We start from the raw sequence: 24,714 nt of genomic DNA, 5'->3' as shown, positions 1-24,714 counted from the left end.
TTTTAAAAAGCAGAAACCAACCCTGCCCCCAAGTCTCTCTGTCCCAAGCAGAAGCCAGCCTTGTACAAATGCAAATGTAAACCATCAGGAAAGTTGGAGCCAGAAGCTCAAGAAGACAAAAGACCTAAAATCTGCATACCCCACCTGTGACAGGACATGGTAGGATTAACTCACAAAAGCCAAAGGGCACACTCAGACTCAGGTCAGAATATGTGACACAGGAAATATCCTCAAAGTTCATGCCACAGGAACAGGAAACTATTCCAAACAAAAGGCTAGAGAGGGTATAAAAACCTACTACCCATGTACTCGGGCCTTTTTTTCTCTGGTCTTTCCTGCAAGAACCATCTTCAATAAACTGCAACCTTCTTCCCAAAGCAGTCGGCATGTTGTTTATTTATCCCCGGCTTGGATGAACCAGGATGAAGACTTTTCTTTCAACAGAGCATAAAAGTAGCATTTGGGAATATGGACAAGTATTAAGCAAGAAAGAACCTGAGTACTTAAAAAAAAGGTGTATAAAAATGTGAAAACTGAAATACTGCCTTTTTCCACATATTTCCAAACTATGCATATTTTTTTTACCTGATGCAACAACAGTGCTTGCCCATAGTGTATTTTCTATGCTTAGGCTCTCATGAACAGTTGGATCACTGTCTTCCTGTAAAAAAAGGAAAAAAGGATTCTAAAATTGTATTTCATAAGTATAGATTTATTTACAAATACGTATAAAAATATAAACATCAGAATAATGACTCAGAATAGAAAAAATAATGCCTGTATGTTATCCAGACTTATAATAAAAGAGAAACAATAATTTCAGAAAAATGCATTGTATTGTATCAAATTGGTATAGATGCCCACCTTACATCTGTGACTCTGTGTGCTTCACCTAACTAAAAACCACCAAATAATATAATGAAACAAAATCCAAAAATCAGTAAAACTCAATAACCCCAATGTATTGACTTAGTATCTGGAGCAGGGTGTAGAACAGATTTTGGCTCAGTTCTAACAAGACTTAGTGGCTGTGGCTGTTTGGGGTTAATGTTGATTATTTGCTCAAGGGCCTGTTTTGTTTTGCTGATTTTGTTGTTGTCTGGGCTGTCTGTTTGATTTAAAGGTTTTTTTGCTGCTTTACACTAGTTTTGTATGTCTCCCTGACTCCACTGGCATAGGGTAGTCAATACATACAGGCATACAAACAAACAAAGTAAGTATTGATAAGAATCTAAGAAATGCCTTTTATTGTGTTTTGTAAAATATCTTTTATAAAAACTCTTGCTTATGGGATATTCCCAGCCAATTATATCAGGAATATTTTCATATGTGCATATGTAGGTATCTATTAATTCCCCTATTCCCAAATCTGACTTCTGTAAAGCATGCTAATAGACACATCTTTAACACTGGCCTCCCTCACAGTCTGGAACATTCATTGTCATTAGAGTATCCGGTAACTGAAGTTCCTAAAGTTTCCAGACTCTGCTATTAAATAACAGACTTCTATGCAAGTATACAAGCATTAAAGACACATTATCTGCAAATCATATCCACTGTTTGTAAAAATATATATTTGGGAACTGGCATTGAGATGTTATTTTGTAAATTGAATATAGTTTTCAGTGAAATTATAGGCTTAGTTTGCAATAGATACCTGGGGCGATGGGAATAAATTCTCCCAGGTAAAGAGAATTAACCTGTGAAATCCTGAGGAATTATGAACTTTTGAGCTTTGAACTAAATATCATTTAATAAGGAAGATTTACACTCACAACAGTACAACCTAACTAGAACATATCAGCCATTGGAAATAAAATAATGATCCAGGATTTACATATATTGTTAACACACTGGAAAAGAAAAAAAAAACCACAGTAAACTGAGTTTGCTACTCAATTCCCTTGCTACCCAATAGCAACTTTTATCTATAAAACTGTTGCCTGGTAGCTAAGAAGGAAAAAACCTGCTTTTATTTTGTCCTTCTCCTCCAACATCTCCTTATCAACAATATGCAATTTTATTTAAAATTAAAGTAAAAATTCAACTGACAGCAGATAAAAACCTGTAAGCATTCATGGGATCTGCTCTATTTCAGAGAAAAATAGCTTGTTAAAAAATTAAGGGAATTAGTAGTTGAAGCTCAACTATTTTTTTTCAATTACAATTTTTCCACCTAATTCATTTCTAGAATCTGCATTGGACTAGAAGAGTGCTAAGAAAAAGAGTCTGCAGAAGCTAATGATTTATTTGGCAGGGCTGTGGTGTGGACAAGTGAATAGATTAAACTCTGTCTACTCTTCCTTCTCCTGAAATGCTAATAAGCATAAACAGTGCATTTTAAAAGAATATCTGCATGTGTAGCCACAGCATGTGAATCAGAAACTGCATTTAGCCATTTACATGAGCATGCCTTTACTAAACTAGCAATGGGTACAAAGAAGCCTGCTGGGTAAATGGCCACTTACTAAATGGAAGCATCTGCTTTTCCCTGATCTTAACAAATTATGATAAATAACAAGTTTTCTTTTAATATTCTTTTATGTATTTGAAAAATATCAATGCATTTTCCAGTTATAGTATGATGTATGCTGCAATCAATAGGCACTGCTTGAAACTTGATTGTGATCTGAATTGTGCAGCTTTTATAAAAAAAAACTTGGGTTCTTATCTGGAATACATTTGCAAATCCCATTCTCCTTGAATGGCTTTTATTTTGTTGTGAACCATCATCAGAATATGGATGAGTCTATGGAAGAAACAAATGTCACTTCAATACTTATTTCTAGCCCATATCCTACATAGCTCTCATCTCTAAAGTTGCCATAATTTTTGAAAAGTGTTTCACATGCATAAGAAGGTCAAGTATAATGGAATAGTATCAAACTACACTAAATGCTCATATTATGACTATTCAGAGACATAATTAACTTTAAAAGTATTTTCTCCTGCGGTCATTAATTGAGACAAATGAATACAGCAAGAGTGAGTACTTACAGTAACTACTTACCCGTGTAAAGGTACCTTCAAAGCTGTGAATATCCATTTGAGGCTTTTGTGCATAAACATACGCACTGATTGAAAACAGGTCCTAGAACACAGAATTTTTAAAATATCTATGTATGTTAATGATAAATCAATAAAGCCTCAATTTCTCTATCCCTCACATCTAGTTTATCATGCTTGTATAGAAACAATAAAGCAGAAATTGGAGAATGGAAGTTATTGTACACTATCCAGAGTTAGTCTGAGTTGGGCTGAATTGTCTGAGTTTTCTTAATTACCTATCTTATAAATCTTGAACGAATGAATAAATAAATGAATGCTTGAATGAATAAATCTAGAAAGTAATAACCAAATCATGGGTTCTAAAGTTTCAACTTCCATGCCCAGCAAAACATCTACATTTTAAGACTCTTCTAAAAAACTAGCAGGGCTGGAGACAATTTAATCTCAGGTAGAACATATGCCACATAACAGGTATTGGCAAGGAAAGGTCCCACATAATGGACTCCACAAGATGAATACTACCACTCTAGTTATATAGTCCAGGACCTGAGGGGCAGAAGGGATTTCTGCACCGTAGGGAGCAGCAGTCCCAACTGATTCTTGGACCCCAATCTAATAAACAGAGTTATACATCCTGGGGGCAGTCCTCTGATTGTCTCCAGAGTATCTTCGATAACAATGGCTATCTCTTTGCTGCCCTGGACTCTCAACAGGTGCCACACCCAAAACTCAGGTGGGCACATCTTTGAGCAGGGAGATACCTCCCTCAATGTCCCTCCAGGGTTCAGTAATGTATACCAGATGACAGTTTTATTGCAGGCTAACCCGGCATTCAGCAGCAACAGTCAAAAACCAGGTTGGATGAAGGGGTTGGATACAGGGGACTGAAATACAACACTAGTAAAAGACATGTATTTCCCAAGTATGATCTGCCTCTTGCCATACCTTGCCTGTTTCCCCCTACACACACAAACCTTCCATGAGGGCCCAACTCCAGGCTAAGGAGTGCCAGCTGCATTTCCTACTAAATACCGCCTGTCAATTAGAAATTCTGTCCCTCATGCATATTCTGTATGCTCCTAATTGCAGCTTCTCTTAATCTCAAGTTTTTGAGATTTCCAACACCAAGCCCCCAACCTAATATAACCCCATATCAGATTATTATCACCACTGAAGGAGGGAACAAAGGCAATTCAGTGAACCTTGGATTTAGTAGGCCTTGATGGGATGAACTCCAGATGCCAGAAATGAAAGTACCATTGTGTCATTTTTGTAATAATGTTTCTTTATTCATATAGTTGATTTCAATACCTGCCCACCTCAACAAGTAACTCTGGGAGACATACATCATAAAACATAAAAACAATTAAAATAGTACAAAATAAGTATGTAGGGCACCAAGTAAAACTGTTACTATGGATGGTAATACAACGGGGCTTTAAGACACTAATTGGCCAAATGTGTGTGAGACTGTCCTTTACTGATTTAAAGGAATAGTGTGAGTAATGTAACTGGTACTGTAACTAATATCTGTGGTTCTCTACAACATTATACATATGACTGACAAATGGGAGTCTTCAAGGCTGATGCTTCTTTAGACTCAGAATTGGCTGCCTTTTAACATTTACTAGTTAGAAAAGATGAATGGAAAAGACACCCCCCCCCACCCGAAAATAAGACCTGGGTCTTATTTTCGGGGAAACACGGTATAAATGGCTGGCATCTTCACAACAATTTACAATGTGCTTCTCTCTAAGGCACCACAATTAGAGACTATGATGCCTGATCCTGCAAGAATGACATTCACATAAGGAGGTGTTCAAAGTTAAAGCACTGTGATTGCTTGTAGAAATGTGGAATGAACAAGACCAATCTCATGTATGGATCTAAAAAACTATTTATTTATTAAATTTGTATGCTGCCCCTCTGCTCTAGAAGGTGTCTCTTGGGCAGCATAAAAACAAAAACTTAACACAGTTGAAATAATATGAAATTGCTATGGTAGTTGAAGAAAATCTGAAATATGTATGCATAGGATAATGCACAATGTATATGGGAGTTCATACCAATATTCTAAGCTCCAAAAGTTTCCAAATGGAGAGCCTAAATGTATCATCTGCAGAGACCATGATGAAGAACATGATATTCAATAATTTCTTAGCAGTGTTTTTTATGGTCTAGCCTCTCTCTGAAAATGTCTATAAAATTATTTCTAGCTAATTCGGATGTTTAATTTTTAACACGTTAGAATATATTGTTATGTTTACAGCCTTAATATTTCTAAAGGCCAAATAAGCCTTTACTCATGAGATTATTTATGAAAGCTGTGTTGCATAACACTGCATTTTATTAGGTTGTTATTATGTTTTATATTTACATTTAGTAAACACAGATGTAGACGAGTGGTTTTCCTGTGCCCACACAGTAAATGGCTAACTGCATTTATTCTCTATGCCAGCAAATATATCCAGCAAGTAGGTATCTTTATCTAGGGACAGATTTCAACATGAAATTTCCTCACTGCACCTGAAGAGTCATTAGGCATTACAAGAACAGTACTCACCTAAGGATCTGCAACGGTACATCCTTCTGCTTGTTTATGCAGTCCCTCTCCCTTTTTAAATAGGGATATAGAAATATAGAGCTTCCCTGCCTTTATCATGGATCATTCATTTAGTATAGACAGTGCTACAAGTAGAGTATGCTCAAAGATACCTGGATCAGGGCAAATATATGCCTATCTGAAGTATTTTGTAACAGCAATGCACAAGTGCCTAATTAAAAGTGGTATGACAGCTAAGTAAGCAAATGTATTGGTATGTGTTCCATTTAATTTTAAAAGAATGTAACTCTAACTACACTTTTCATTTCAGTTTCTGATTAATTATGTATATGAGCTTATCCAATTATTTTATTCATATTTTAAGGGCACAAATCATATTTCAACATCTTCCACTACAAATCAGCTGTTCTAATGCTAAATCATCAACCATTTATTGTAAGCTTTCACACAAGCTTCCATTCAATGCATTCTTGTTCTCCAAAGTTAGTTTTCATCAGCCTCTTGAGAAATAATTCATATGAACCTAATACACATGCGGTATCCTATATCTGCATCATTCATTTCTTCTCAATCTGTTATCACCTACAATTTAGATAATCCAGGCTATTATGTGCTTTATTGTTCACAGAAAAATAGGAGTCTCAGTACGGCAGAAAACTAATACCACACACATACTCATAATACAATAAAAACTATTAATGAAGTGAGCCAAGCACGAAAGTTTTCTTTCTTTACAGACTCCACACTTTGCAAAAATTGTTCATCTGGGAGCAAATGAGATAATTTAAACATGTCTTTTATCTGAAAAATAAATATTCAGTGCTCAAAATTGTCTCAAGAACAAAGAGAATCCTATTTTGATCTATAAAAATTAGGTATGTGCCAAAAGCACTCATGGCATACTTAAACATTACAACTAAATTTAAAATAAATTAATTATTGCCCTCTACTAATTTTATATTTCCTTTTTAAGGTCATTTATACTTACACTATGAAATCTTTAAAATAGTGTTGATTATTTTGCATTTCCCCTTTATATGAGCCAGAAATGCATATATTTTTATGCAAATACTAAGATTTTCTATGTATGGGGAATTGACAACACTTTATATTACAAGTATATACAATTTTAATCATGATTTTGTAATTGCTTATAACTAAGATGAACAATCTCAGCAAAATATTTTGTAACGGTACACCTAAGTATTTCCAATTGTTCCTGAAACAATTAAAAGATGGTACAATAATAACATTGCTTTCCTTCCTTCTAAAATAATAATTTAGAAATCACTCTGGAGTTATCAATAATATAGAAAAACTTCCTCTATTAGGTCAAGGGCAACATTTGTTCACCTTACTTAAAGATCATTAAAATACATCCTTAATCATAACATGTAGTTCATTACAAATAAAATTGCTTCTGGTTCAATAAAACTAATTAAATGTAAATGGTATTGTTTACTGCTTTATGGATCTTTTGATATAAATCAGCAAGTCACTATTTATTGAAAATTACAGTGACCTCATTGCTGCTAATAAATTTACTTGATCACTTAGGCCAAAGAAGCCTATTCAAGAATATGCAGTGTAGAAAAACACTACTGCGCATATAACTATGAAACCAAGAAACCTAACCTGGGTGTTACAGTTCTTACAGCTCAGGCATCATTAAATGACTTGTTGAAATTTTAATTCTCTGATCGCATTAAGTGGTTCGGGAAGACAAGAAAATCTGTACTGATCATCTTTGATGGTGTCATCTGTTCTTTAAGAAAGCTCTAAAGTTTTGCCTCTTTATTTATTCCAAGTACCACTGAAGATAAAGTTGCAGTCTTACACTGATGATGGAATTGACAGCCATGATAATACAAGAGACATTTGGAAATGAATGACAATTACCAACAGTATATTAACTACAGTACAGTACAATCCAACTGCTTAATCCAATACAATTCTTTTTTTTCCTCTTTTAAACATTATTTTATCTATTAAGTTTGTTTTTATTGGTGTTGGTTTTATATGTTTTGCAGTCTTTGTAAGATGAATACTCTTTGGTTCCACCTTTTCTGCTTAAATCTGTTTAGTAGAAATCTTTTTTCATTTTGTTCAAATAATTTATGTAAAAGAAATCAATTTTTAACTAATTTAAATCCAGAACAATTTATCAATAAAATGAAATATTATCCTAAATGAAATATTATCCTATGAACTAGAGCTATATGCTGGTTATTAACATCAAAATTAAGCTGAATTTCAACAGAGGTTTAAACACTGCCCAAAAGCCATGTTCTAACATGAAAAACCTATTTAGTAATCTGACGTATTATTACTTCTCAATGAAAAGGAAAAGAACTCTATTACCAGTCAGAATAGAGTTGCTAAAATAACCATTGAATGTATATTTTATTAAAATTATTAATTTTCATTTTTGTTAGCAAATGTTTTGTGCCAAGCATATATTAAAACATTCACTAAATAGCTTTTTACCACTGAAAACTGAAATGGTTTATTTGGTAATACGATAGTATTCATTTGTTTAAATCATAATCTTTTCATTCTCTACAACCTGCATGAGTAAAACTGATGACAGATTTTGAGTGTAGTAGTATTATGAAAAAAGCTGTACAAGAATACAATAAGCAAAAATTAGGAAAGAAGGATAAGCTTGAAGGATCTCCTCAGCCATTTTAGTAGCAGCCCAGCAGGTGGCATTCAAGAATTACTGTAAAACAGGAATCATCCATTCTTTTTTATATTCTAACCACAAAATCCTTACAAATGTTGACAATATGTGGAAGATATTTGACAAGCTATTAAATATCAGTGACTATTTCCAAGATATCTACAGATTGCCAGGATCTGTAGTACTCAATGCAGTAGGATTTAATGAAAATCCATAATTTGATTTTCAGGAATGTAAATTGCTGTTGCCATTCTCTTCACTCATTTATTTGGTGCATTTTTTGTTATTGTGAAGATGATAAAAAGCAGTCATAATATATAGTGATAAGCTGACCAATATTCGGATCCTAAGACTTCCTAAGAAATGCAGTTCTCTCTAGCACTATTCCCACTTTCCTATAATGCCTGCCTTCTAAGAGTCTTCACAAAACAGCAGTGTCCTCAGCAAGCCATGTGTATACAAAAATTGTATGCATGTGATGATGTCATGATACAAATCCTAGGTTTATGTTCTTACATCCCAACATCTGAGGCAAGTAAGTTGTGGAAATTTCCTAATTTAATTAAGGGTAGGGAGTCCCTTCCAGCCAAACTGCAGATAATAAAACCAGGAGCAATGAAATCATAAATACACAACAAAAATCCACCTACCATTTGCATGTGTGTTAAATGCATCGAACCCAGAGAAGTGTGAAATTTACACAGATATCAAGATCTGGTTTGTATTTTCTAACCAGGGGCACATGAAATGGAAGATAATGAGACCATGGATAACAAGGACCACCCACACTTCGAAAACTATAGTCACAGAAGATAAATGAGAATGCTGTATTTTCAAGTAGCTTCTCTTTAAGAGAAACCTTTCTTTAGGAAATTAGCCATTGAAATTCCTGAGTCCATTTCCTCTTTAGATAGATTCCCCAATTTTCTGTTCCATGCTCTCCATATCAGGACCAACACATACTAAGGGTGGAATTTAAGGACTATCTTTAGTTTTAGATTAACTGATGAAAATATCTATTGGACTTTTGGGTGCTTTTCTTTGAACATCTGTGTTTCTTTTACTTTCAAAATTAATCATGTAGCATGTCAGGGATATTGTTTTGAATTAACAGTTCAAAGCACCATGGACAGATGTAGCATCTTGCACAATTTGTGGTTCCTGGGTCATTAAAAATACGTGTATCCCAGTTCACCGTATGGTTCAGTGGCTTATAACTACAAGAACATCCGTTATTTATAAAACAAGAATTTGTTTTATGCAAAGCAAATTATTATATTCTGTATATAGAATCATATTCTATGTTCCTGTGAAAAATACTTTTTGGGTAAACAATGTCAGAATATCCAGTAACAAACAATTTATTTATTTTTAATTGCTCTATCTTTATCATATTTATATAAAACAAATTAATAAAAAAATCTCAGAATGGTTTACATTAAAACAGATCAAAAGCATTAAAGGAAAAACCAACCCTTTGCCTACATAGCTCAACTCAACAATACATCAATTAAGAAAAATTAAAAATTTAATAAAGCTCACAGTGTCACTAAAAGTTTTATCACTGTCTTATTTAACTTTCTGAATATAACTAAAGTGGCATACAGTAATGAAAATACCCTAATGAAATTACTGCATCATAGATGTTATAGCTATGTATTAATAAATGTGTGCAATCTTGTAACACTATTTGATTTATAGCTTGTATGTTCTCCAAAACTCAAACACCCAGAGAGCTCTCCCTCCTTCATTTTCCCACCTTGGCTGAGAGACGACTGGCCCCAAATCATCTAGTTAGCTTTGAAAGGTTTGTACTGGTTTCCAGTTATTTCTTGGGCCTAATTTTAAAATTGTAGTATTAATGCCACCATTTATATGTCTTTATAGTATAACAATTATATTTTGATATAATTTTTAACGTTTTGATTTAGTATATCTATTAATCATCCTGGACTGGGGATTTGAAGGTAATATTATTAAAAACAAATAAAAAATATTACATTCCCATTTATAACATTGAGATAAATAGTAATAATTAAAAGATCTGAAAAAAAATTAAAAGCACTTTCTTTACTTGGTGCCTACATGTGACTCTCTGAAGAACACATTCCATGATGAGCAAATCATCAAAAAAGATTCACAGTAGTCGTCCATCTCTGCTCATTTGGCAGCAATCCTTTCCCCATGCCCCCAAAGATCTAAGGGTTTAATTTGTCATATATGGGAAGAGGTCTTGATGTTAATATTCGGATTCAAAACTGAAAAAGGGTGTTGAATTAGGTGTGAATGCACTTACCATACCTGTCAGCAGTGACAGGATGTAATCACATACCTCTCTACAACAAACAAATATTTTCCAAAGAGCACATGGAAAAAATGCAAGCCTAGAAAGATGAATGACTTTTTTTAAGGGTCCAACATGTATCTGTGCTGGATTTGAAGCAACTTTCCACTTGAGTTCCAAGTACTGCATGCCTCCAGAAAGACATAAGCTTTTGAGAAATTGACTGGAGTCATTTAAAAATATTTGAAATGGGCCCTTAAATTTGTCTCACAAATACAGTCATAAAAAAAATAATAAAATGATGAACAGTCCACAGATATTCTGAAGAAATTCTGAAGCTATAACTTAAGAGCTCTTCTTCTCACTATGTTACTCTTTTAAAGTTTTGAAATATTTATTGATTTTAGGTGTTTGATATTATATATGCTGATTAAAAAAGAATTCGAAAACAAATAATTATTAAACTGCAATGAAAGGACTAAAATGTTGAACCATAATGCTTACCCCTAAAGCTGGTAATCTCTGTGTGCAACTAACAGCAACTTTTAGTTTCCAGTCTGTCTCTCCATCCAGCTGATCAGTTCGAATAAAACAGGAACCTTAAAATTGCAAAACCAAAACAAAACCCCAAGAACATTACATATTTTAGATTCCACTAAAATAGAAACTGAGCTAAGCTATGATTTTTTTTTTTATTGAAGTCTCCTACAATTCTATCACTGTTAATTCTGGTAGAGCATAAGACATAAAGAAAAAAAATCCTATAGACAGTTTTACTAGTACTATATTTCAGATTTAAAAACACTTCTATTTTTAAAAAGACGGAGTACAGTCTGTACAAAATAATTAACTTCTAGAACATACAGAGCAAGCATTTTTCAGACAGTTATTGAAACTGAATACATTGTAAATAAGTATAAGACAACATGAGAACATTAGACTCCTGTAGTATTTTCTAATCAACAGTCTATTCTCCATCATACTTTGCAGATACAAGGCATTTCATGGTTCTCTTTACCCTTCCTGTCAATGACTGCTCTCATCCATCAATTTCATTTAGAATTATGCTATAGATCAATGCAGTTCAAGACCAGTGTGGCTCCTCTGAATGGTTGACTGCACATATATTCATTTAATAGAGCTCACACTATGACATGTATCGGCGAGCCGCATTTCCTCTCCACTTCAGCAGTTAATTTCATCAATAACTTATCTCATAGTCCGTTTCCCTTTTATCCAGAAAAAGAGACTGGTTTGTGCCAACTCAGCTTTCAATACTGATCACTACAGCAAAACCTAAACAATAAAATGTCCCCCTACCCAGACATTTTAAAATCATTCTTTAGCACCATTGGCAAAAGACTTTTTAATGTACATGATAAACCAATTCTTAAGTTTGCATAATGAAGTTTAAAGAGCATCAAATTATATAGGCAATACTAAAGATTATGAGAAGCAACTCGTGCCAAAAGCATTTACTCTTATTTTCTTTTACTTATAATTTACATAAAAGTTTATTCTGATTTAGTAATAGAACAGACCCAATGACATCAACAGAATATCACTCCTATTTAGTTTAGTGTTTCAAAAACTGGGAATCAATCCACAATTTGCACATTATATTTTATCAATGTATCCATTGTCAAACTGTACTTGCTAATCAAGTTTCTTAATGACAATAATATTTTATGTATAATAAGTTCTATTGTATACCAATCTTTAGATTTAGAAATGTCAGAGAAATATGATTTTTTTTTATCTCATTGTTTTTTATCAAACAGTTAAAAACGAAATTTGGATTCTAAAAGGTTTACAGCACAATGAGGCATTTGTTTGATTGTTTCTGTGTATGCTACAGAATTGGTGGAAATTAGTATGTATTCAAAAAATAAACTACTGCACAGAATTAAGTCATACCACTATATGCATTATTGTATTATTACAATCTTTTTAAAGCTCAGAACAATTTATATTGCTGTAACATTCTACATACATTTAATTACAATAAAACTACATCAGTGATTACTCCTATCCCTTATCAATGCCAACTAGTTTTTTAATCTTCTGGTGTTAATCAGTGCAAAAGCAATTTTGTAAATAAGCTCACAAAAGTTTTGAGCTAACAAAAGTATTAGCAACCTGTCTGCTGAACCATTTATGAGATTTTAAAGTCATTTTGGAAAAAAGACACATTTCCCTAGCAGCTACTCATGGCTGTTTGGGGAGAGAGAAGGTTCTAACTTACCAAAACTGAACTTGTGCTCAATATGGCATGTGTTTAAAATAAATTGTGCCCAAGCTTGTTGGTGAAATTATTTCTTTCCAGCTACTTTTCTTTCATCTGAACCTGGATTTATAGCTGGTGACCAGAACTCAGCAAAATAATCTACATAAGTATAATCTCTAAGTATTAGTATTTTAAAGTCATCTGAGTGCCAATTAACAAATCTGAATTACAACAAGTCCAAATGCCACAATTTCCTCTTAACATAACTGGAGCTGAAATTTAAATGGACTAGTTTTACACTTTTCACTGGCATTTTCCCTTTCCAAAACCAAAAATCAACAACTCAACCCAATGAACATTTACTCAGAGTAAGTCCCACGTTGTTCTATAAGATGTGAATGAGTAAGATCACAGCCTGTCATTAGTCTAACTTATTGGGCCATAGCTGACAAAAAGGATACAAGCAGCAAAGCTCTTCATAAAATAAAATGAAAGCTGCAGGCATTAAAGAGCTGGCTTGATAATTGATGAGAGTTCAATCAGCACAGAACTGAGCATGTCTGATTGATTTTTATTTATTTTTTAAAAGGCTAGAATCATCCTGGGGAATGTGCTGCAAATCAGGAATTTTGTATAACCACCTGGGGGCACTTTCTAGTCACCCATGGCAACCAGGCAAGATGTTAATGAGAAGTCCAAGCAAAGAGATTATTTGATAAGCAAAGAGATATTATTTGACTCTGTATCTAATTTGAGAGTTTTAAAAACCTTGTTTGCTCTCTTACTTAACAGCAAATGCAATAGTTTGAAAGGACAATTCTGAGCACAGTCTTGCATAATTTCAAGAAATAGAATCTGGAGAGATAAGCTACTTTATAACACAGATACAAGCCATCATCTTACTGATTATTCTTCCTTTTACAAAAAGAAAGCCTGCAAATGGGGAGTAAACTAACAGGGAATGTCAGAAAGACTTAAGAATGTTGATCTTAATTTAGTATTAAAGAAATGGTTCACTTTTCAAGCCCCTCACCTATTTTCAGAAATGGTTCTACAGTATTCCAATTAGCAGTAATTTATTCTATTTTGTTAAAATAGTTCACTGTTCACTGAATTTATGTTGGTTTTATACCATATCCCTTAATATTTAGATTTTTCTCAATCACATTTAAGATACAGGAAATGTTGGGAGAATGCCATACAAAATTACATGTTCACTTTTATTTCCGCAGAAATGTAGAAGCGTGAAGTACATTAACCAGAATATGCTCACAGCAAAACAATAATATTCACATTACATAATGTTCAAATATAGAAGAAATTAGGAAAATTTGAAATCCCTTTAATGCTATTTATAAGAAGGAGACATACGCCTTCAATTAAAGCTTTATTGATGGTTCTCGAATTTTCTGTCATTTGCAAGAAAGTGCGGCACTACAGATTTAAGCAAAAAAAAAAAAAAAAAAAGGAATTTCGGAGGAGGCAGAGGCACACATGGAGCAGCAGACTGTAACTCCTTAAACCAAACCTATCTTTTCCTAGGTTTGCTATGGAAGCTACACAATCTTAAGACAAGACGCTGCTTCAAAGAATGCAAGTTCCAAACCATCTTTCTGACTTCCAGCATAGCTTTAATTTATAAAGTGTTTCTTTCTAACAAGACCAGAGGCATGACTGAAGAACAAGCCTCAGGAAAACGTTGATCTTTCCCTTTCCAGCAGGGGTGTTCAGCTCAAATTCAGAATTTACAAGTACTAGTAAGTAACTCTGCAATTCTAAACTTTTGAGCTTTGGAGCTATATCTCTAAAACACTGGCAATATGGAAGCATGGAAAAAGTGTACAAGTTATTCTGTTCTGAGGAGAAAAAAATCTCTGCAAACATTGAAGATAATTTGCTGACTTAAGGGCCACATGATTGCAACTTTCACCTTTAACCATTTTGTTTTTAAAATATTGATCTACTTTTCAGGTTTAACAAATCTATTAATGTTTCTTAGTTCTTAAAATACTAACCTTATACTAATCAGGCATTTTTTTTAATGAAATAGCAGAATATATATCAAGAAACAATCTCATGAAAATGCAGGGCTATCATTAAGTGGCTTATTTATTCATTTATTCAATTTCCATAGCTACCTATCTCAGACTTTGGGCAGCAAACCGTTATAAAATGTTAATTTGACTATAATATTTTGCTGTAATCTATTGATTCAGAGGTCATATACTTATAAGAATATATCATATTTTAATGCATTCCAGTGATCTTGGAAATGGTATATCTATTAAAAAAGAAACTAAGATCTGCATTTGCCTACCCTAATTTGATAAGTTACTAAGATCACAATAAATCTCAGTACTTTTTGGCAGCTGATTCTTTTGGATTCATATTCATTTAAACAGAGCCTAATAGATTCCTGCTTACATTTGGAGTAAGCAATATCATGGAAAGCACAGAAAACAAAGAAATTAAGTACATAATAAAAGAAACGGAAATATAACTAAATATAATTTGCACTAACACCATTCATTAAACATTCCATAGCTTTTTTCATTCGTGCAAACCATCTGTTTCTACCACATCCATACTACAATGAATACACTACTTTTTGTTCTTTTAAACTTCTCACCTCTCTCCCTTTTCTTTCAAAGGTGCTTTTTTTCTTCAAAATGCAACTGGATTGCATTTTCCCTGAGGAAGAAGAAAACGTTTGGCTTCACATCCAAGAAGCTTCATCAGTTCTGATGGCGGCAGGAGGGGGGGGGGCGCTTCTTCTTCCTCAAGGAGAAGCGTTCTTCTTCCTCCTTTTCTTTGAGCAGGTTTTCTTCTTCCTCAAAGAAAAAACAGTTCCAATGTCTTTTGAAGAACAAAACACCTTTGAGACAACTATGACTTGGATGACTGAGAATCTCAACAGATACTCTCTCCCTTTTAGGATGTAGTTCATTCCATCCAGTAATGACTTTCTTGGTCTTTCCTATCCTACCAATCCATTCATTCTTCCTTCTTTCAGGCATTTCCTCTAGATGTTTTATCACTTTCTACTACATTTGTTCATTTCATTTTCCCAGTCAAGCATAACTACTTTTGTTTTTCATGCATATTTCACGTCCACCCTTCTTATTGCATCCGTATACAATATACAATATTTTCAACATTTGCTACAAACAATTTGGATTGCTATCCAGTCACACGGCATTCTCTCTATACAATGTACACAAATATTCACATCCCCAACCAACACACATGTCAAATGTAACAAGCATTCATTATGTATCAATAAATACATTGAATGAGAGAGAACATAATACACCTTTGTTGTACTCATTTGTCATTTCAAACCATGTGCTAAATATTTCATTTATTCGCCCAAACATTTTCACTTTGTCACATACCACTCAACGGAGTATTGAACGTCAGCTCCATCAATTGACTATCAGCTCATGCTGCAACTCAAGCCTATTAGTTTTATCATGAATCAGCAAAGAAAAAAAATTCCTTCTACATTCATACATTTGTTAATGATCTGCTCAATTATGACATTTGACTTCCCAAATTTTGCCCACTGCCCTTTTTCACCTCCAGACATTTTGAATCAGAATTCTGTCAAATGAAAGCACAAACTAATCCTGCTGTACATTTTCCATTCATTTCTGCTATTTTTTCCTTATAAAAAGGAACATCAAAACTATACAGAATCCATAGTGAGATGACTACTTTGTATTAATATTTTTATTAGAATCATAATTTTAGACTTTTTTTTCAAATCTATTTTATATTTCAGGGTTTTGATCACAGTAATACATACATTTAAAACTGCTAACATTTCTCTAGTTACAGTATACCACCTTCATCTGTAGCCTTAGCATTTTTCAATTTTCTCACAACTTTCTTTTTCATAACTTTTTCTTGGACACTGGCCTTCAAAGAATTTGTTTCAATTCTACTCCTTGATATATCACAATTTATCCCATACAAATCTTTAAAACATTTCTTCCCGCATATGTTTACTTCGGTTTCATCTCATCCAAGTAAGGAATCAGTTTTTAAAACATTAAAAGTACATGAGGGGATAGCTAAACACTATCATATAACTAACACTGAATTTTTTGATTGCACTGGAATATGAAGTGGAGTAGTTCACGTTTGCTAAGGAATAAAATACATGTTATTACTGTCTGCAAATAATAATTTGCAAGATAAAGTAGGTATAATTTCTTGTTTAGGGAAAATAGAATATTTGAAGGAGACAGATTTTCCTTCTGGTTAGTTGGTTTTTTTAAATAATACATTAATTTTATTAAAACCTATTCTCATATTAGTCAGAAAATAATTCAGTTCATGGATTACTGATAAAGATGAAATGTATTTGTAATACAGAGCATCTTGTGAGTTATAGTCTTCTTCATAATGCACCAGTAAGATTTGCTGTCAATTACGACTCAATAGAAAATACTTATTTAACAAAATGTTGACTAGATATTGTTAGTAACTATTGGTTAGGTTGTTTTTAAATTTGCTATGCTACTCAGGAAAAAAGTAAATAAAGACATGAAGCTGGAAGGTATTTATTTTTTGATTGTATGCTTATCTTGGCCTCTCTAACATATGTAGGACTATGTTTCAGACTTGCTTCTTCCTTGTATAAAGGCTATATTAATGAATCTAAAAATAAATTATTAATACAGAACTAAGCTTTCACCATTTTTTTTTCAAAAATAAAGTACTCTAACAGATTTTCTTTCAAGCAGCTAATACTTCATATATAAAATCTATTCCATCTGTTGCCTCTCAAATGTTGTATCTGATAAATTTTTCACAAATGAGAACACTAGCTACAACAACTAATCCAGTTAAGCCTCACCAAAACTGAATTATTAAATCTGCCTGCCTATATTCTGTTACAGTCTTCTTATGAATACTTGATTTTATTTTGTATAATTGACAAGAGTTGTCAAGAAAGGGTGCTTTTAATGGCAATCAAATTAAAATTAACTAATACAAGTGTCACAATGAACAGACTGTGTCAAGTGTTGTACTAATTAAAGGAATTATGGAGAAATGTGAAATTGTCATAAAATATTATATTTTGCGGTTTCGGTAACTTGCTTGCTATGACTCAGAACTGAAGAGTACTCAGTTTTTTGCTATGTAAAGAAATGTAGGCTCTTCAGAAGCAAGACTGTTAAATCATTAACTAATGACAGGCAGGAAAGGACCAGTACAATGCTCTGGGGAATGTTTCTGTTTATTTCATTCAGAAGAAACTATATGTCAAATATTAATGCTATAATATTGTCACTTGGGAATGTGAAAAAACATATTGGCATTTATAAGAGATTGATGGAAATTACTTCTAAAGCATATTTTTCCCTAATACCACTGAAAGAACATCTACACTCAAGAGATATTTGATATGAATTAAGAAACTGATGAAGCAATTGATTAATTGGAATTTAAGCCATCAGTCACTGGATCCATCAACAGATTCATTTACATTCTAAACAATCAGCTTATGGTCCAATAGGATACCATGTATTAATACACAATCAATACAATACCCCTGAACTCATCACAATTCCTTATTGACAAGAACACAGATGCTTTTAATCCAAGCTTGATCACGCTGCATATATTGTAGAGCTCTTATACTGACTCTGTACGTTTTAGGAATTTTTATTTTATTAAATGCTTTAAGGAACTCTTTTGCATTCACTGAAAATAATCCAAGTCTGGGTACTAAAACCACCTGCACATCTTCTTAAATTCTAATTGCAGAATTTATGCTTTCTTTAGAAATACCATTTTCACCTTTAAAGTATTATGAAGTCAAAAGGATATTTCATATTTCAATTCTACTATCTCCTTGACATTCCTGTCCTCAGTAAAAGGGCCTATCCTGCTTTGGGAAGATCCATGATTCTATATGGCAAAATTTGGCACATTTATATTTTATCATTCAGTGTAGAATAGATTAAACAAATTCATGAGGAACAACACTGCAGATGACCTGTTTCTTTTCTTTCTTTTGCACCCTTTTGCAGCTAATGAAAATGCTGTCATGAAGCAGGGTAGGAGAGAAATAACAAAAGAACGCCAATGTATTACTCTAGGAACATTGCTGCATAGAAAAGTACTATTCTTGCTCCTATGGGTGTCAAACTTGAAGACCTCCAAGGTCCTTCCAATATCATCATCATCATCATTATTCTGCAACACACTCTATGTAGAGTTGACCCTGAAGACAGTTTGGAAGCTCCATTCGACTCCAAGGGCAGGGGTCCATCTGCTAACCACTGGAAACAAACATAGCTACTGACATGGTCATTATACTGCTTGTCAATTATACTTCCAGGCCCAATTTAAAGGGCTGGTTAGAAATTTAAAATCTATACATGACTTATTTCCTGGATATTGAAAGACTTGGCCTGCCCCACAAATTCTTGAAGAGTGAGTTTGGGCAGGTCACCACTCCCTGTGCATTTTCTCAGCATCTGTCCTTATAACCAGGAACATCTTGCTTCCTGAAGTATGGAACTCCCCAAATGCCCTAGCCTTCAGGTAGCCACTAGGGAGTCGGCAAGTCCAACCAATGATATTTGGGCTATCTAACAATTATTTTACTATTAATCATTTTTTTAAAAAATATAGTATTGTATTTTTGGTACTTATAAAGTACCTTAAGACAATACACATAATGGCTATTACATACTGTTTATTTGGGCGCCCTTTTCATATTGTCTTTTTCTTCAAAATTATTCCATCAACTTTGGGATATCTCTCTTGATCAGGCTGCCACAATGAAATCCTTTTATGTTTAGACATTATTTTGCTTTTTTCCCCTTTTATTTCTTATGTCTTTAAGAACGGGACTAAATTGCCTGCACAGGATGTAACACTTAAACAAAGAAACAAATTAACTTTTAATAAATAACTTTTAAAGAGTTATAAATTGATTCAATTAACATTGTAACATGTCGATATGTGTCTTCCTTGGCACCAAATTATATTCATCATCCAGTAGGACTCTTAAGCCTCCCTCTGATCTATCCTTCTATACATACCTTCCCAAACCATCTCTCCTTAGTTCCCTCCTCCCTCTGGAATATAAACTGGAAGGAGGTCCTCTATATTGCCTTGCTCTGATTAGCAGTTCTATCACCTAATCATCAAACATCTGTACAGAGTTGAGTTTTTCCTTTATAGGCAATGTGGGATAGCCCACTCAGAGATCAGAAATCAGTAGTCCAACACTTCATACAATGCCACTGAAAGAAAAAACAGCATCTCTGGATTCCAAATATAATATTTTAAAATAATCTGATAAAATTTGTAATGTGAACCTGGTATTACAATGGAACAAGATAAAGTGGTTTAAATCTAGTGGAATTATAACAGAGGCATAATCAGAATCAAAACCTCTTTCCTTTTAGATAAGTCCATTAGCCACACAAGTTCTCTGAGCATAAACATATTAAATACATTTTTATTAATATATTTACTACTGTATGATTCTTACTCTGTTAGATTTCATGAAGAAAACAATAGGTGTAACACAAAAAAGCAAAAGCGTTCAGTGGCTCAAGATAGATGTCAAAACATGGTTAGCCTAAGTTAAATCAAATGTTAAAGCCAGAATAGGAACTGAGATATGGGAACAGATTAAAATAGTTTGGACAGATTGTTGGCAGTCACTCATGCCCTGAAGATAAAAGTTTATTTGGCCGTATGTGCAAAACTTCACTCTAGTCATTTGTCATTCTCTATAGCAATACATTTCTCAACTTTTTTTTCCTCTCAAGACAGGTAGGTTTTAGAATGTATGGTTTCTAAACATAATAGGAATGTTCAGAACAGGTGCCACAACTATTACAGCCTTATTATTCTGCAGCAGTCTGCTTGGAAAGAGATAGAAAGTGACACTTGAGCTGAATGGCTGAACAACAAAGTGATACCACATTTCTGTGTAATTTCAGAAGTTCAAAGTGTCAAATCTTTTCTACAAAAAGGTGCCAAACAACAATTTGCAATTAATTATGAGGTGTAACAGTAAAACAATTAAATAGAATTGTTAATTCAGTAGAATGTGTCTTCATTTTTATAATATTTTACCTAGATAGTTTATTGTAGAAATAAGATTTTTCCAAACCTAAGTAGATTCTGTACTTTCAGAATTGATGCTTAATTTGAGAAACCATAATCTAGGAAGTTGTATTCGTAATGAACTATAATTGTAACTGGAAAAATCCTGCTTTTAATATTTTCCACATTAGATATAAATATAAAACACAAATCAAGTGAATTTTCTTTAAACTGCTTAAATTATATTTAAATAACAATGGGAAGAGTTTTCATGAAGTTCTTAATATCAGCAAAACATTATTCATCAGTCACAATTACAACATGTATAAAAATAATTAAAGAGTTATGATTAATTTTTTTAAATACAATTAGCTTTATCATACAAATAGATTTTTAAAAAGTAGCCCCATAAGATTGGCTTATACATGTTACTTAATATAGCAAATCATTCTTTCAAAATTCTTATCAAGAAAGATACTACCCACCTGTTATTATGCAACACTAAATTCTAGATTCTATATTTTTATATTCTATATTTCTGAACATATATTGTATGTATAAAAACATACTTTAATATTAATATACAGGTAGTCCTTAACTTACAATCAGTCACTTAGCAACCGTTTAAAGCAACAACAGACACCACAAAAGGTGGTTACGACTTGGTTTCGAAGCTCTGATAACCAACCTCCTCCCCATAGCAACGTGACTGCCTTTCAGGTCCTTAGCAACCAGCCTGAATTCATGGCCATTTACAGCACCCTGTAGTCACCTGACTGCAATTTACTCCGTTTTTGCCAAATACTGACATTTATTTATGGTTTTGGGCAAAAATGCCCCATAGCAAACAATGGGTTTGCTTAACCACCGCACTGTTTGTTTAAAATCTATGAATTCACTTAATGACCATGGTGATTCACTTAACCACCACAAAAAAGTAAAATTGAATCAGTCAGGTGATGACTTGCTTTTTTACTGTCTCAACTAATGACTGTAATAAGCAAGCTCCATTATGGCTGTAAGTCAAGGACTCTCTGTATGTATTCTAATGTCAATATATCAGCAGCTCATTTCTCTGCAACTCTGCTTAAAAGTAAATGATACTAAGTATGATGTGGCTTATTTTATATTGAAATATCATTCGGACTGCAGAAGAAATCTAGAATTTGGAACAGAATGACTTGCTCAGATGACTTGCTCAGTGCCAGGAGTTAGACTAGAACAGAATAACAGAGTTGGAAGGGACCTTTCTAGTCCAACCCCCTGCTCAGGCAGAAAACCCTATGCCATTTCAGACAAATGATTGTCCAATCTCTTCTTAAAAGTTTTCAGTGTTGGAGCATTCACAACTTCTGGAGGCAAGTTGTTCCACTGGTTAATTGTTCTAACTGCCAGGAAATTTCTTCTTAGTTCTAGGTTGCTTTTCTCTTTGGTTAGTTTCCATCCATTGCTTCTTGTCCTGCCTTCAGGTGCTTTGGAAAATAGCTTGATTCCCTCTTCTTTGTGGCAACCCGAGATATAGGAACACTGCTATCATGTCACCCCTACTCCTTCTTTTCATTAAACTAGACATACCCAAGTCCAGCAACTGTTCTTTATATATTTTAGCCTCCAGTCCCCTGATCATCTTTGTTGCTCCTCTGTCTCAACATCTTTTTATATCGTTGTGACCAAAACTGGATGCAGTATTCCAAGTGTGGCCTTCCCAAGGCATTATAAACTGGTATTAACACTTGACGTGATCTTGATTCTATCCCTCCAATAATGTAACCTAGAACCGTGTTGGCTTTTTTGGCAGCTGCAGTGCGCTGCTGGCTCATATTTAAGTGATTGTCCACTAGGCCTCCCAAGATCCCTCTCACAGTTACTACTATTGAGCGAAGTGCCACCTATACTGTACTTGTGCATTTGGTTTTTCTTGCCTAAATGTAGACCCTTACTTTTTTCACCATTGAATTTCACTTTATTAAATAGCGCCCAATGTTCAAGTCTGTCAAGATCCTTCTGTATCTTAAGTCTATCTTCTGGAGTGTTGACTATTCCTGCCAGCTTGGTGTCATCTGCAAATCTGATGAATTCCCCATCTATCCCCTCATCCAAATCATTGATGAAGATGTTGAAGAGTACTGGGCCTAAAACAGAGCCTTGGGGTTCCCGATTGCATACTTCCCTCCATGTATATGTAGTTAATGATCAAGGCTTTGAAAAATCTGGAATTTCCCCCTAACCTGCAGATACATCAATCTTAATTCCTAGAAACCTTCATCTACATCAGTGGCCCCCAACCTTTTGGGTACTAGGGATTGGTTCCGTGGAGAGAGGTTTTCCCCGGACTGGAGGGGGCATGGTTTCACGTGTTGCCTGTATCCCACAGTTTGGGCTTCACTTGTTTCCGTGGACTGGTTTCTGGCATGCTGTGGACCAGTGCCAGTCCACAGACTGGGGGTTGAGGATGCCTGATCTACATAACTTGTGCATACCAAGGTTTCTAGGAATCCACATACACTTGGAGGACATAGAGGTAGAAAAAGCTGTTATATATACACAAGTATTTTGAGGTCTTACAATCAAGTTGTGATCAAAAATCTTTTTTAAGACGTCCATGTTTCCAGCCCACCAAAGCAAAGGGTGGAACATCTTTTAATTTCACACAACTGACAGAATGAAGTGATTTTGTTATCATGGCAAGGGAGATACTTCTGCTGCCAAAAAATGGGACAAGGTATGATCTTTATCTATATTGCAGCTAGTTGTTCATAAGCCAGCCAACATCAAAAAGGATCAGCTAAAGAAATCATAATATAGAAAGCTGATGCCAGATCACCCTCAAGCACCTGAGATTAGAAAATAACATACCTGTTTTTTCTGAAGTTCTTAGAAATACCATATCTGATGGAATTCGTTGATTCTGTTGGCAAAAAAAATCCAAAAATATTTCAATGTATAATTCCAATCAAATATCTCTCAGAGGTATGGAAGCAATTAAGATTTTATTTAGATTAATGCTTAATTAAAATTTAACTGGCTGAGATATATTTACCACTCAAAAATCAGATTTTTTAAAATAAATGACTAATTATTTATTTTTATATTTATTTATATTTCATATACATTTCATTTTATATTTATTTATATTTCATTCTTTTCTTCTGAAGCTATTATGGTGACTAAAAAGCAAATAATGGAAGTTCTTTTATCTTCTGTCATGTCAGAGAGAGAGAGACAGACAGAGAGACAGAGAGGAGTCAAGTGGGCAATTAGTTTGGAATCTTTACGTAGGCATAAGAGAGCAAGGTCATACACCCTTCCCCACAAATGCCATTGAACCTTATCTAGGTACAAGCTGTCTGTTTGGGAATTTCCTGTGAAATAGGCATGAGCACTAAAGTAGCTAATTGAATTCCTCATGTATGGACCTGATTGTTTGCACCTAACAGACATAAACTCTGTTAGCCTTAATAGATGAGAGACAATACTTATATAGTGATTTTTGCTGCCAAGGATGTTCTATAGAACCATATGTATGCTCAACAATCCATGCACATGCATGTGTTGGGGTGAAAGTAGGATACGTATACACCAAGATAAATAAACACTATCAACAGAATCTGTTATTCATTTAATTAGTGATTTAAGTATTAGTTAAAATATATTTAAGTATTTCATATACTCACTGTATAGGAAAGTGTACAATATTTAGTATTTCATTTATATAAAAATGTTTCTATTTTACAGATATTAGATAGAATACAATATGATCATAAACAGAATACAAATATATAATAAAAATTACACATAATCCTAATGAAACAAAGGGGAAACCAACAAAATCAACAGGAAAATCCTTGGGCAAAAAGAAAAGTTTG

The 24,714-nt window shown here is 33.7% G+C and overlaps 1 protein-coding gene across 1 annotated transcript in view; it reads right to left on the bottom strand.

Annotated features, from left to right (window-relative positions):
• Positions 1–24,714, bottom strand: part of ATP9B (ATPase phospholipid transporting 9B (putative)) — a 127,604-nt gene that overhangs the window by 76,681 nt on the left and 26,209 nt on the right. The window contains 4 exon segments of the mRNA XM_015815923.1: positions 586–661; positions 3,011–3,091; positions 11,044–11,138; positions 23,705–23,756. Coding sequence (XP_015671409.1) covers positions 586–661; positions 3,011–3,091; positions 11,044–11,138; positions 23,705–23,756 — 304 coding nt within the window.

Source organism: Protobothrops mucrosquamatus, unplaced genomic scaffold (genome assembly GCF_001527695.2).
Source record: "Protobothrops mucrosquamatus isolate PMUCROS unplaced genomic scaffold, P.Mucros_1.0 scaffold386, whole genome shotgun sequence".
Classification (NCBI taxonomy): domain Eukaryota; kingdom Metazoa; phylum Chordata; class Lepidosauria; order Squamata; family Viperidae; genus Protobothrops; species Protobothrops mucrosquamatus.
Note: the sequence above shows the minus strand (reverse complement) of the source record. Positions and strands in the feature narration are given on the sequence as shown.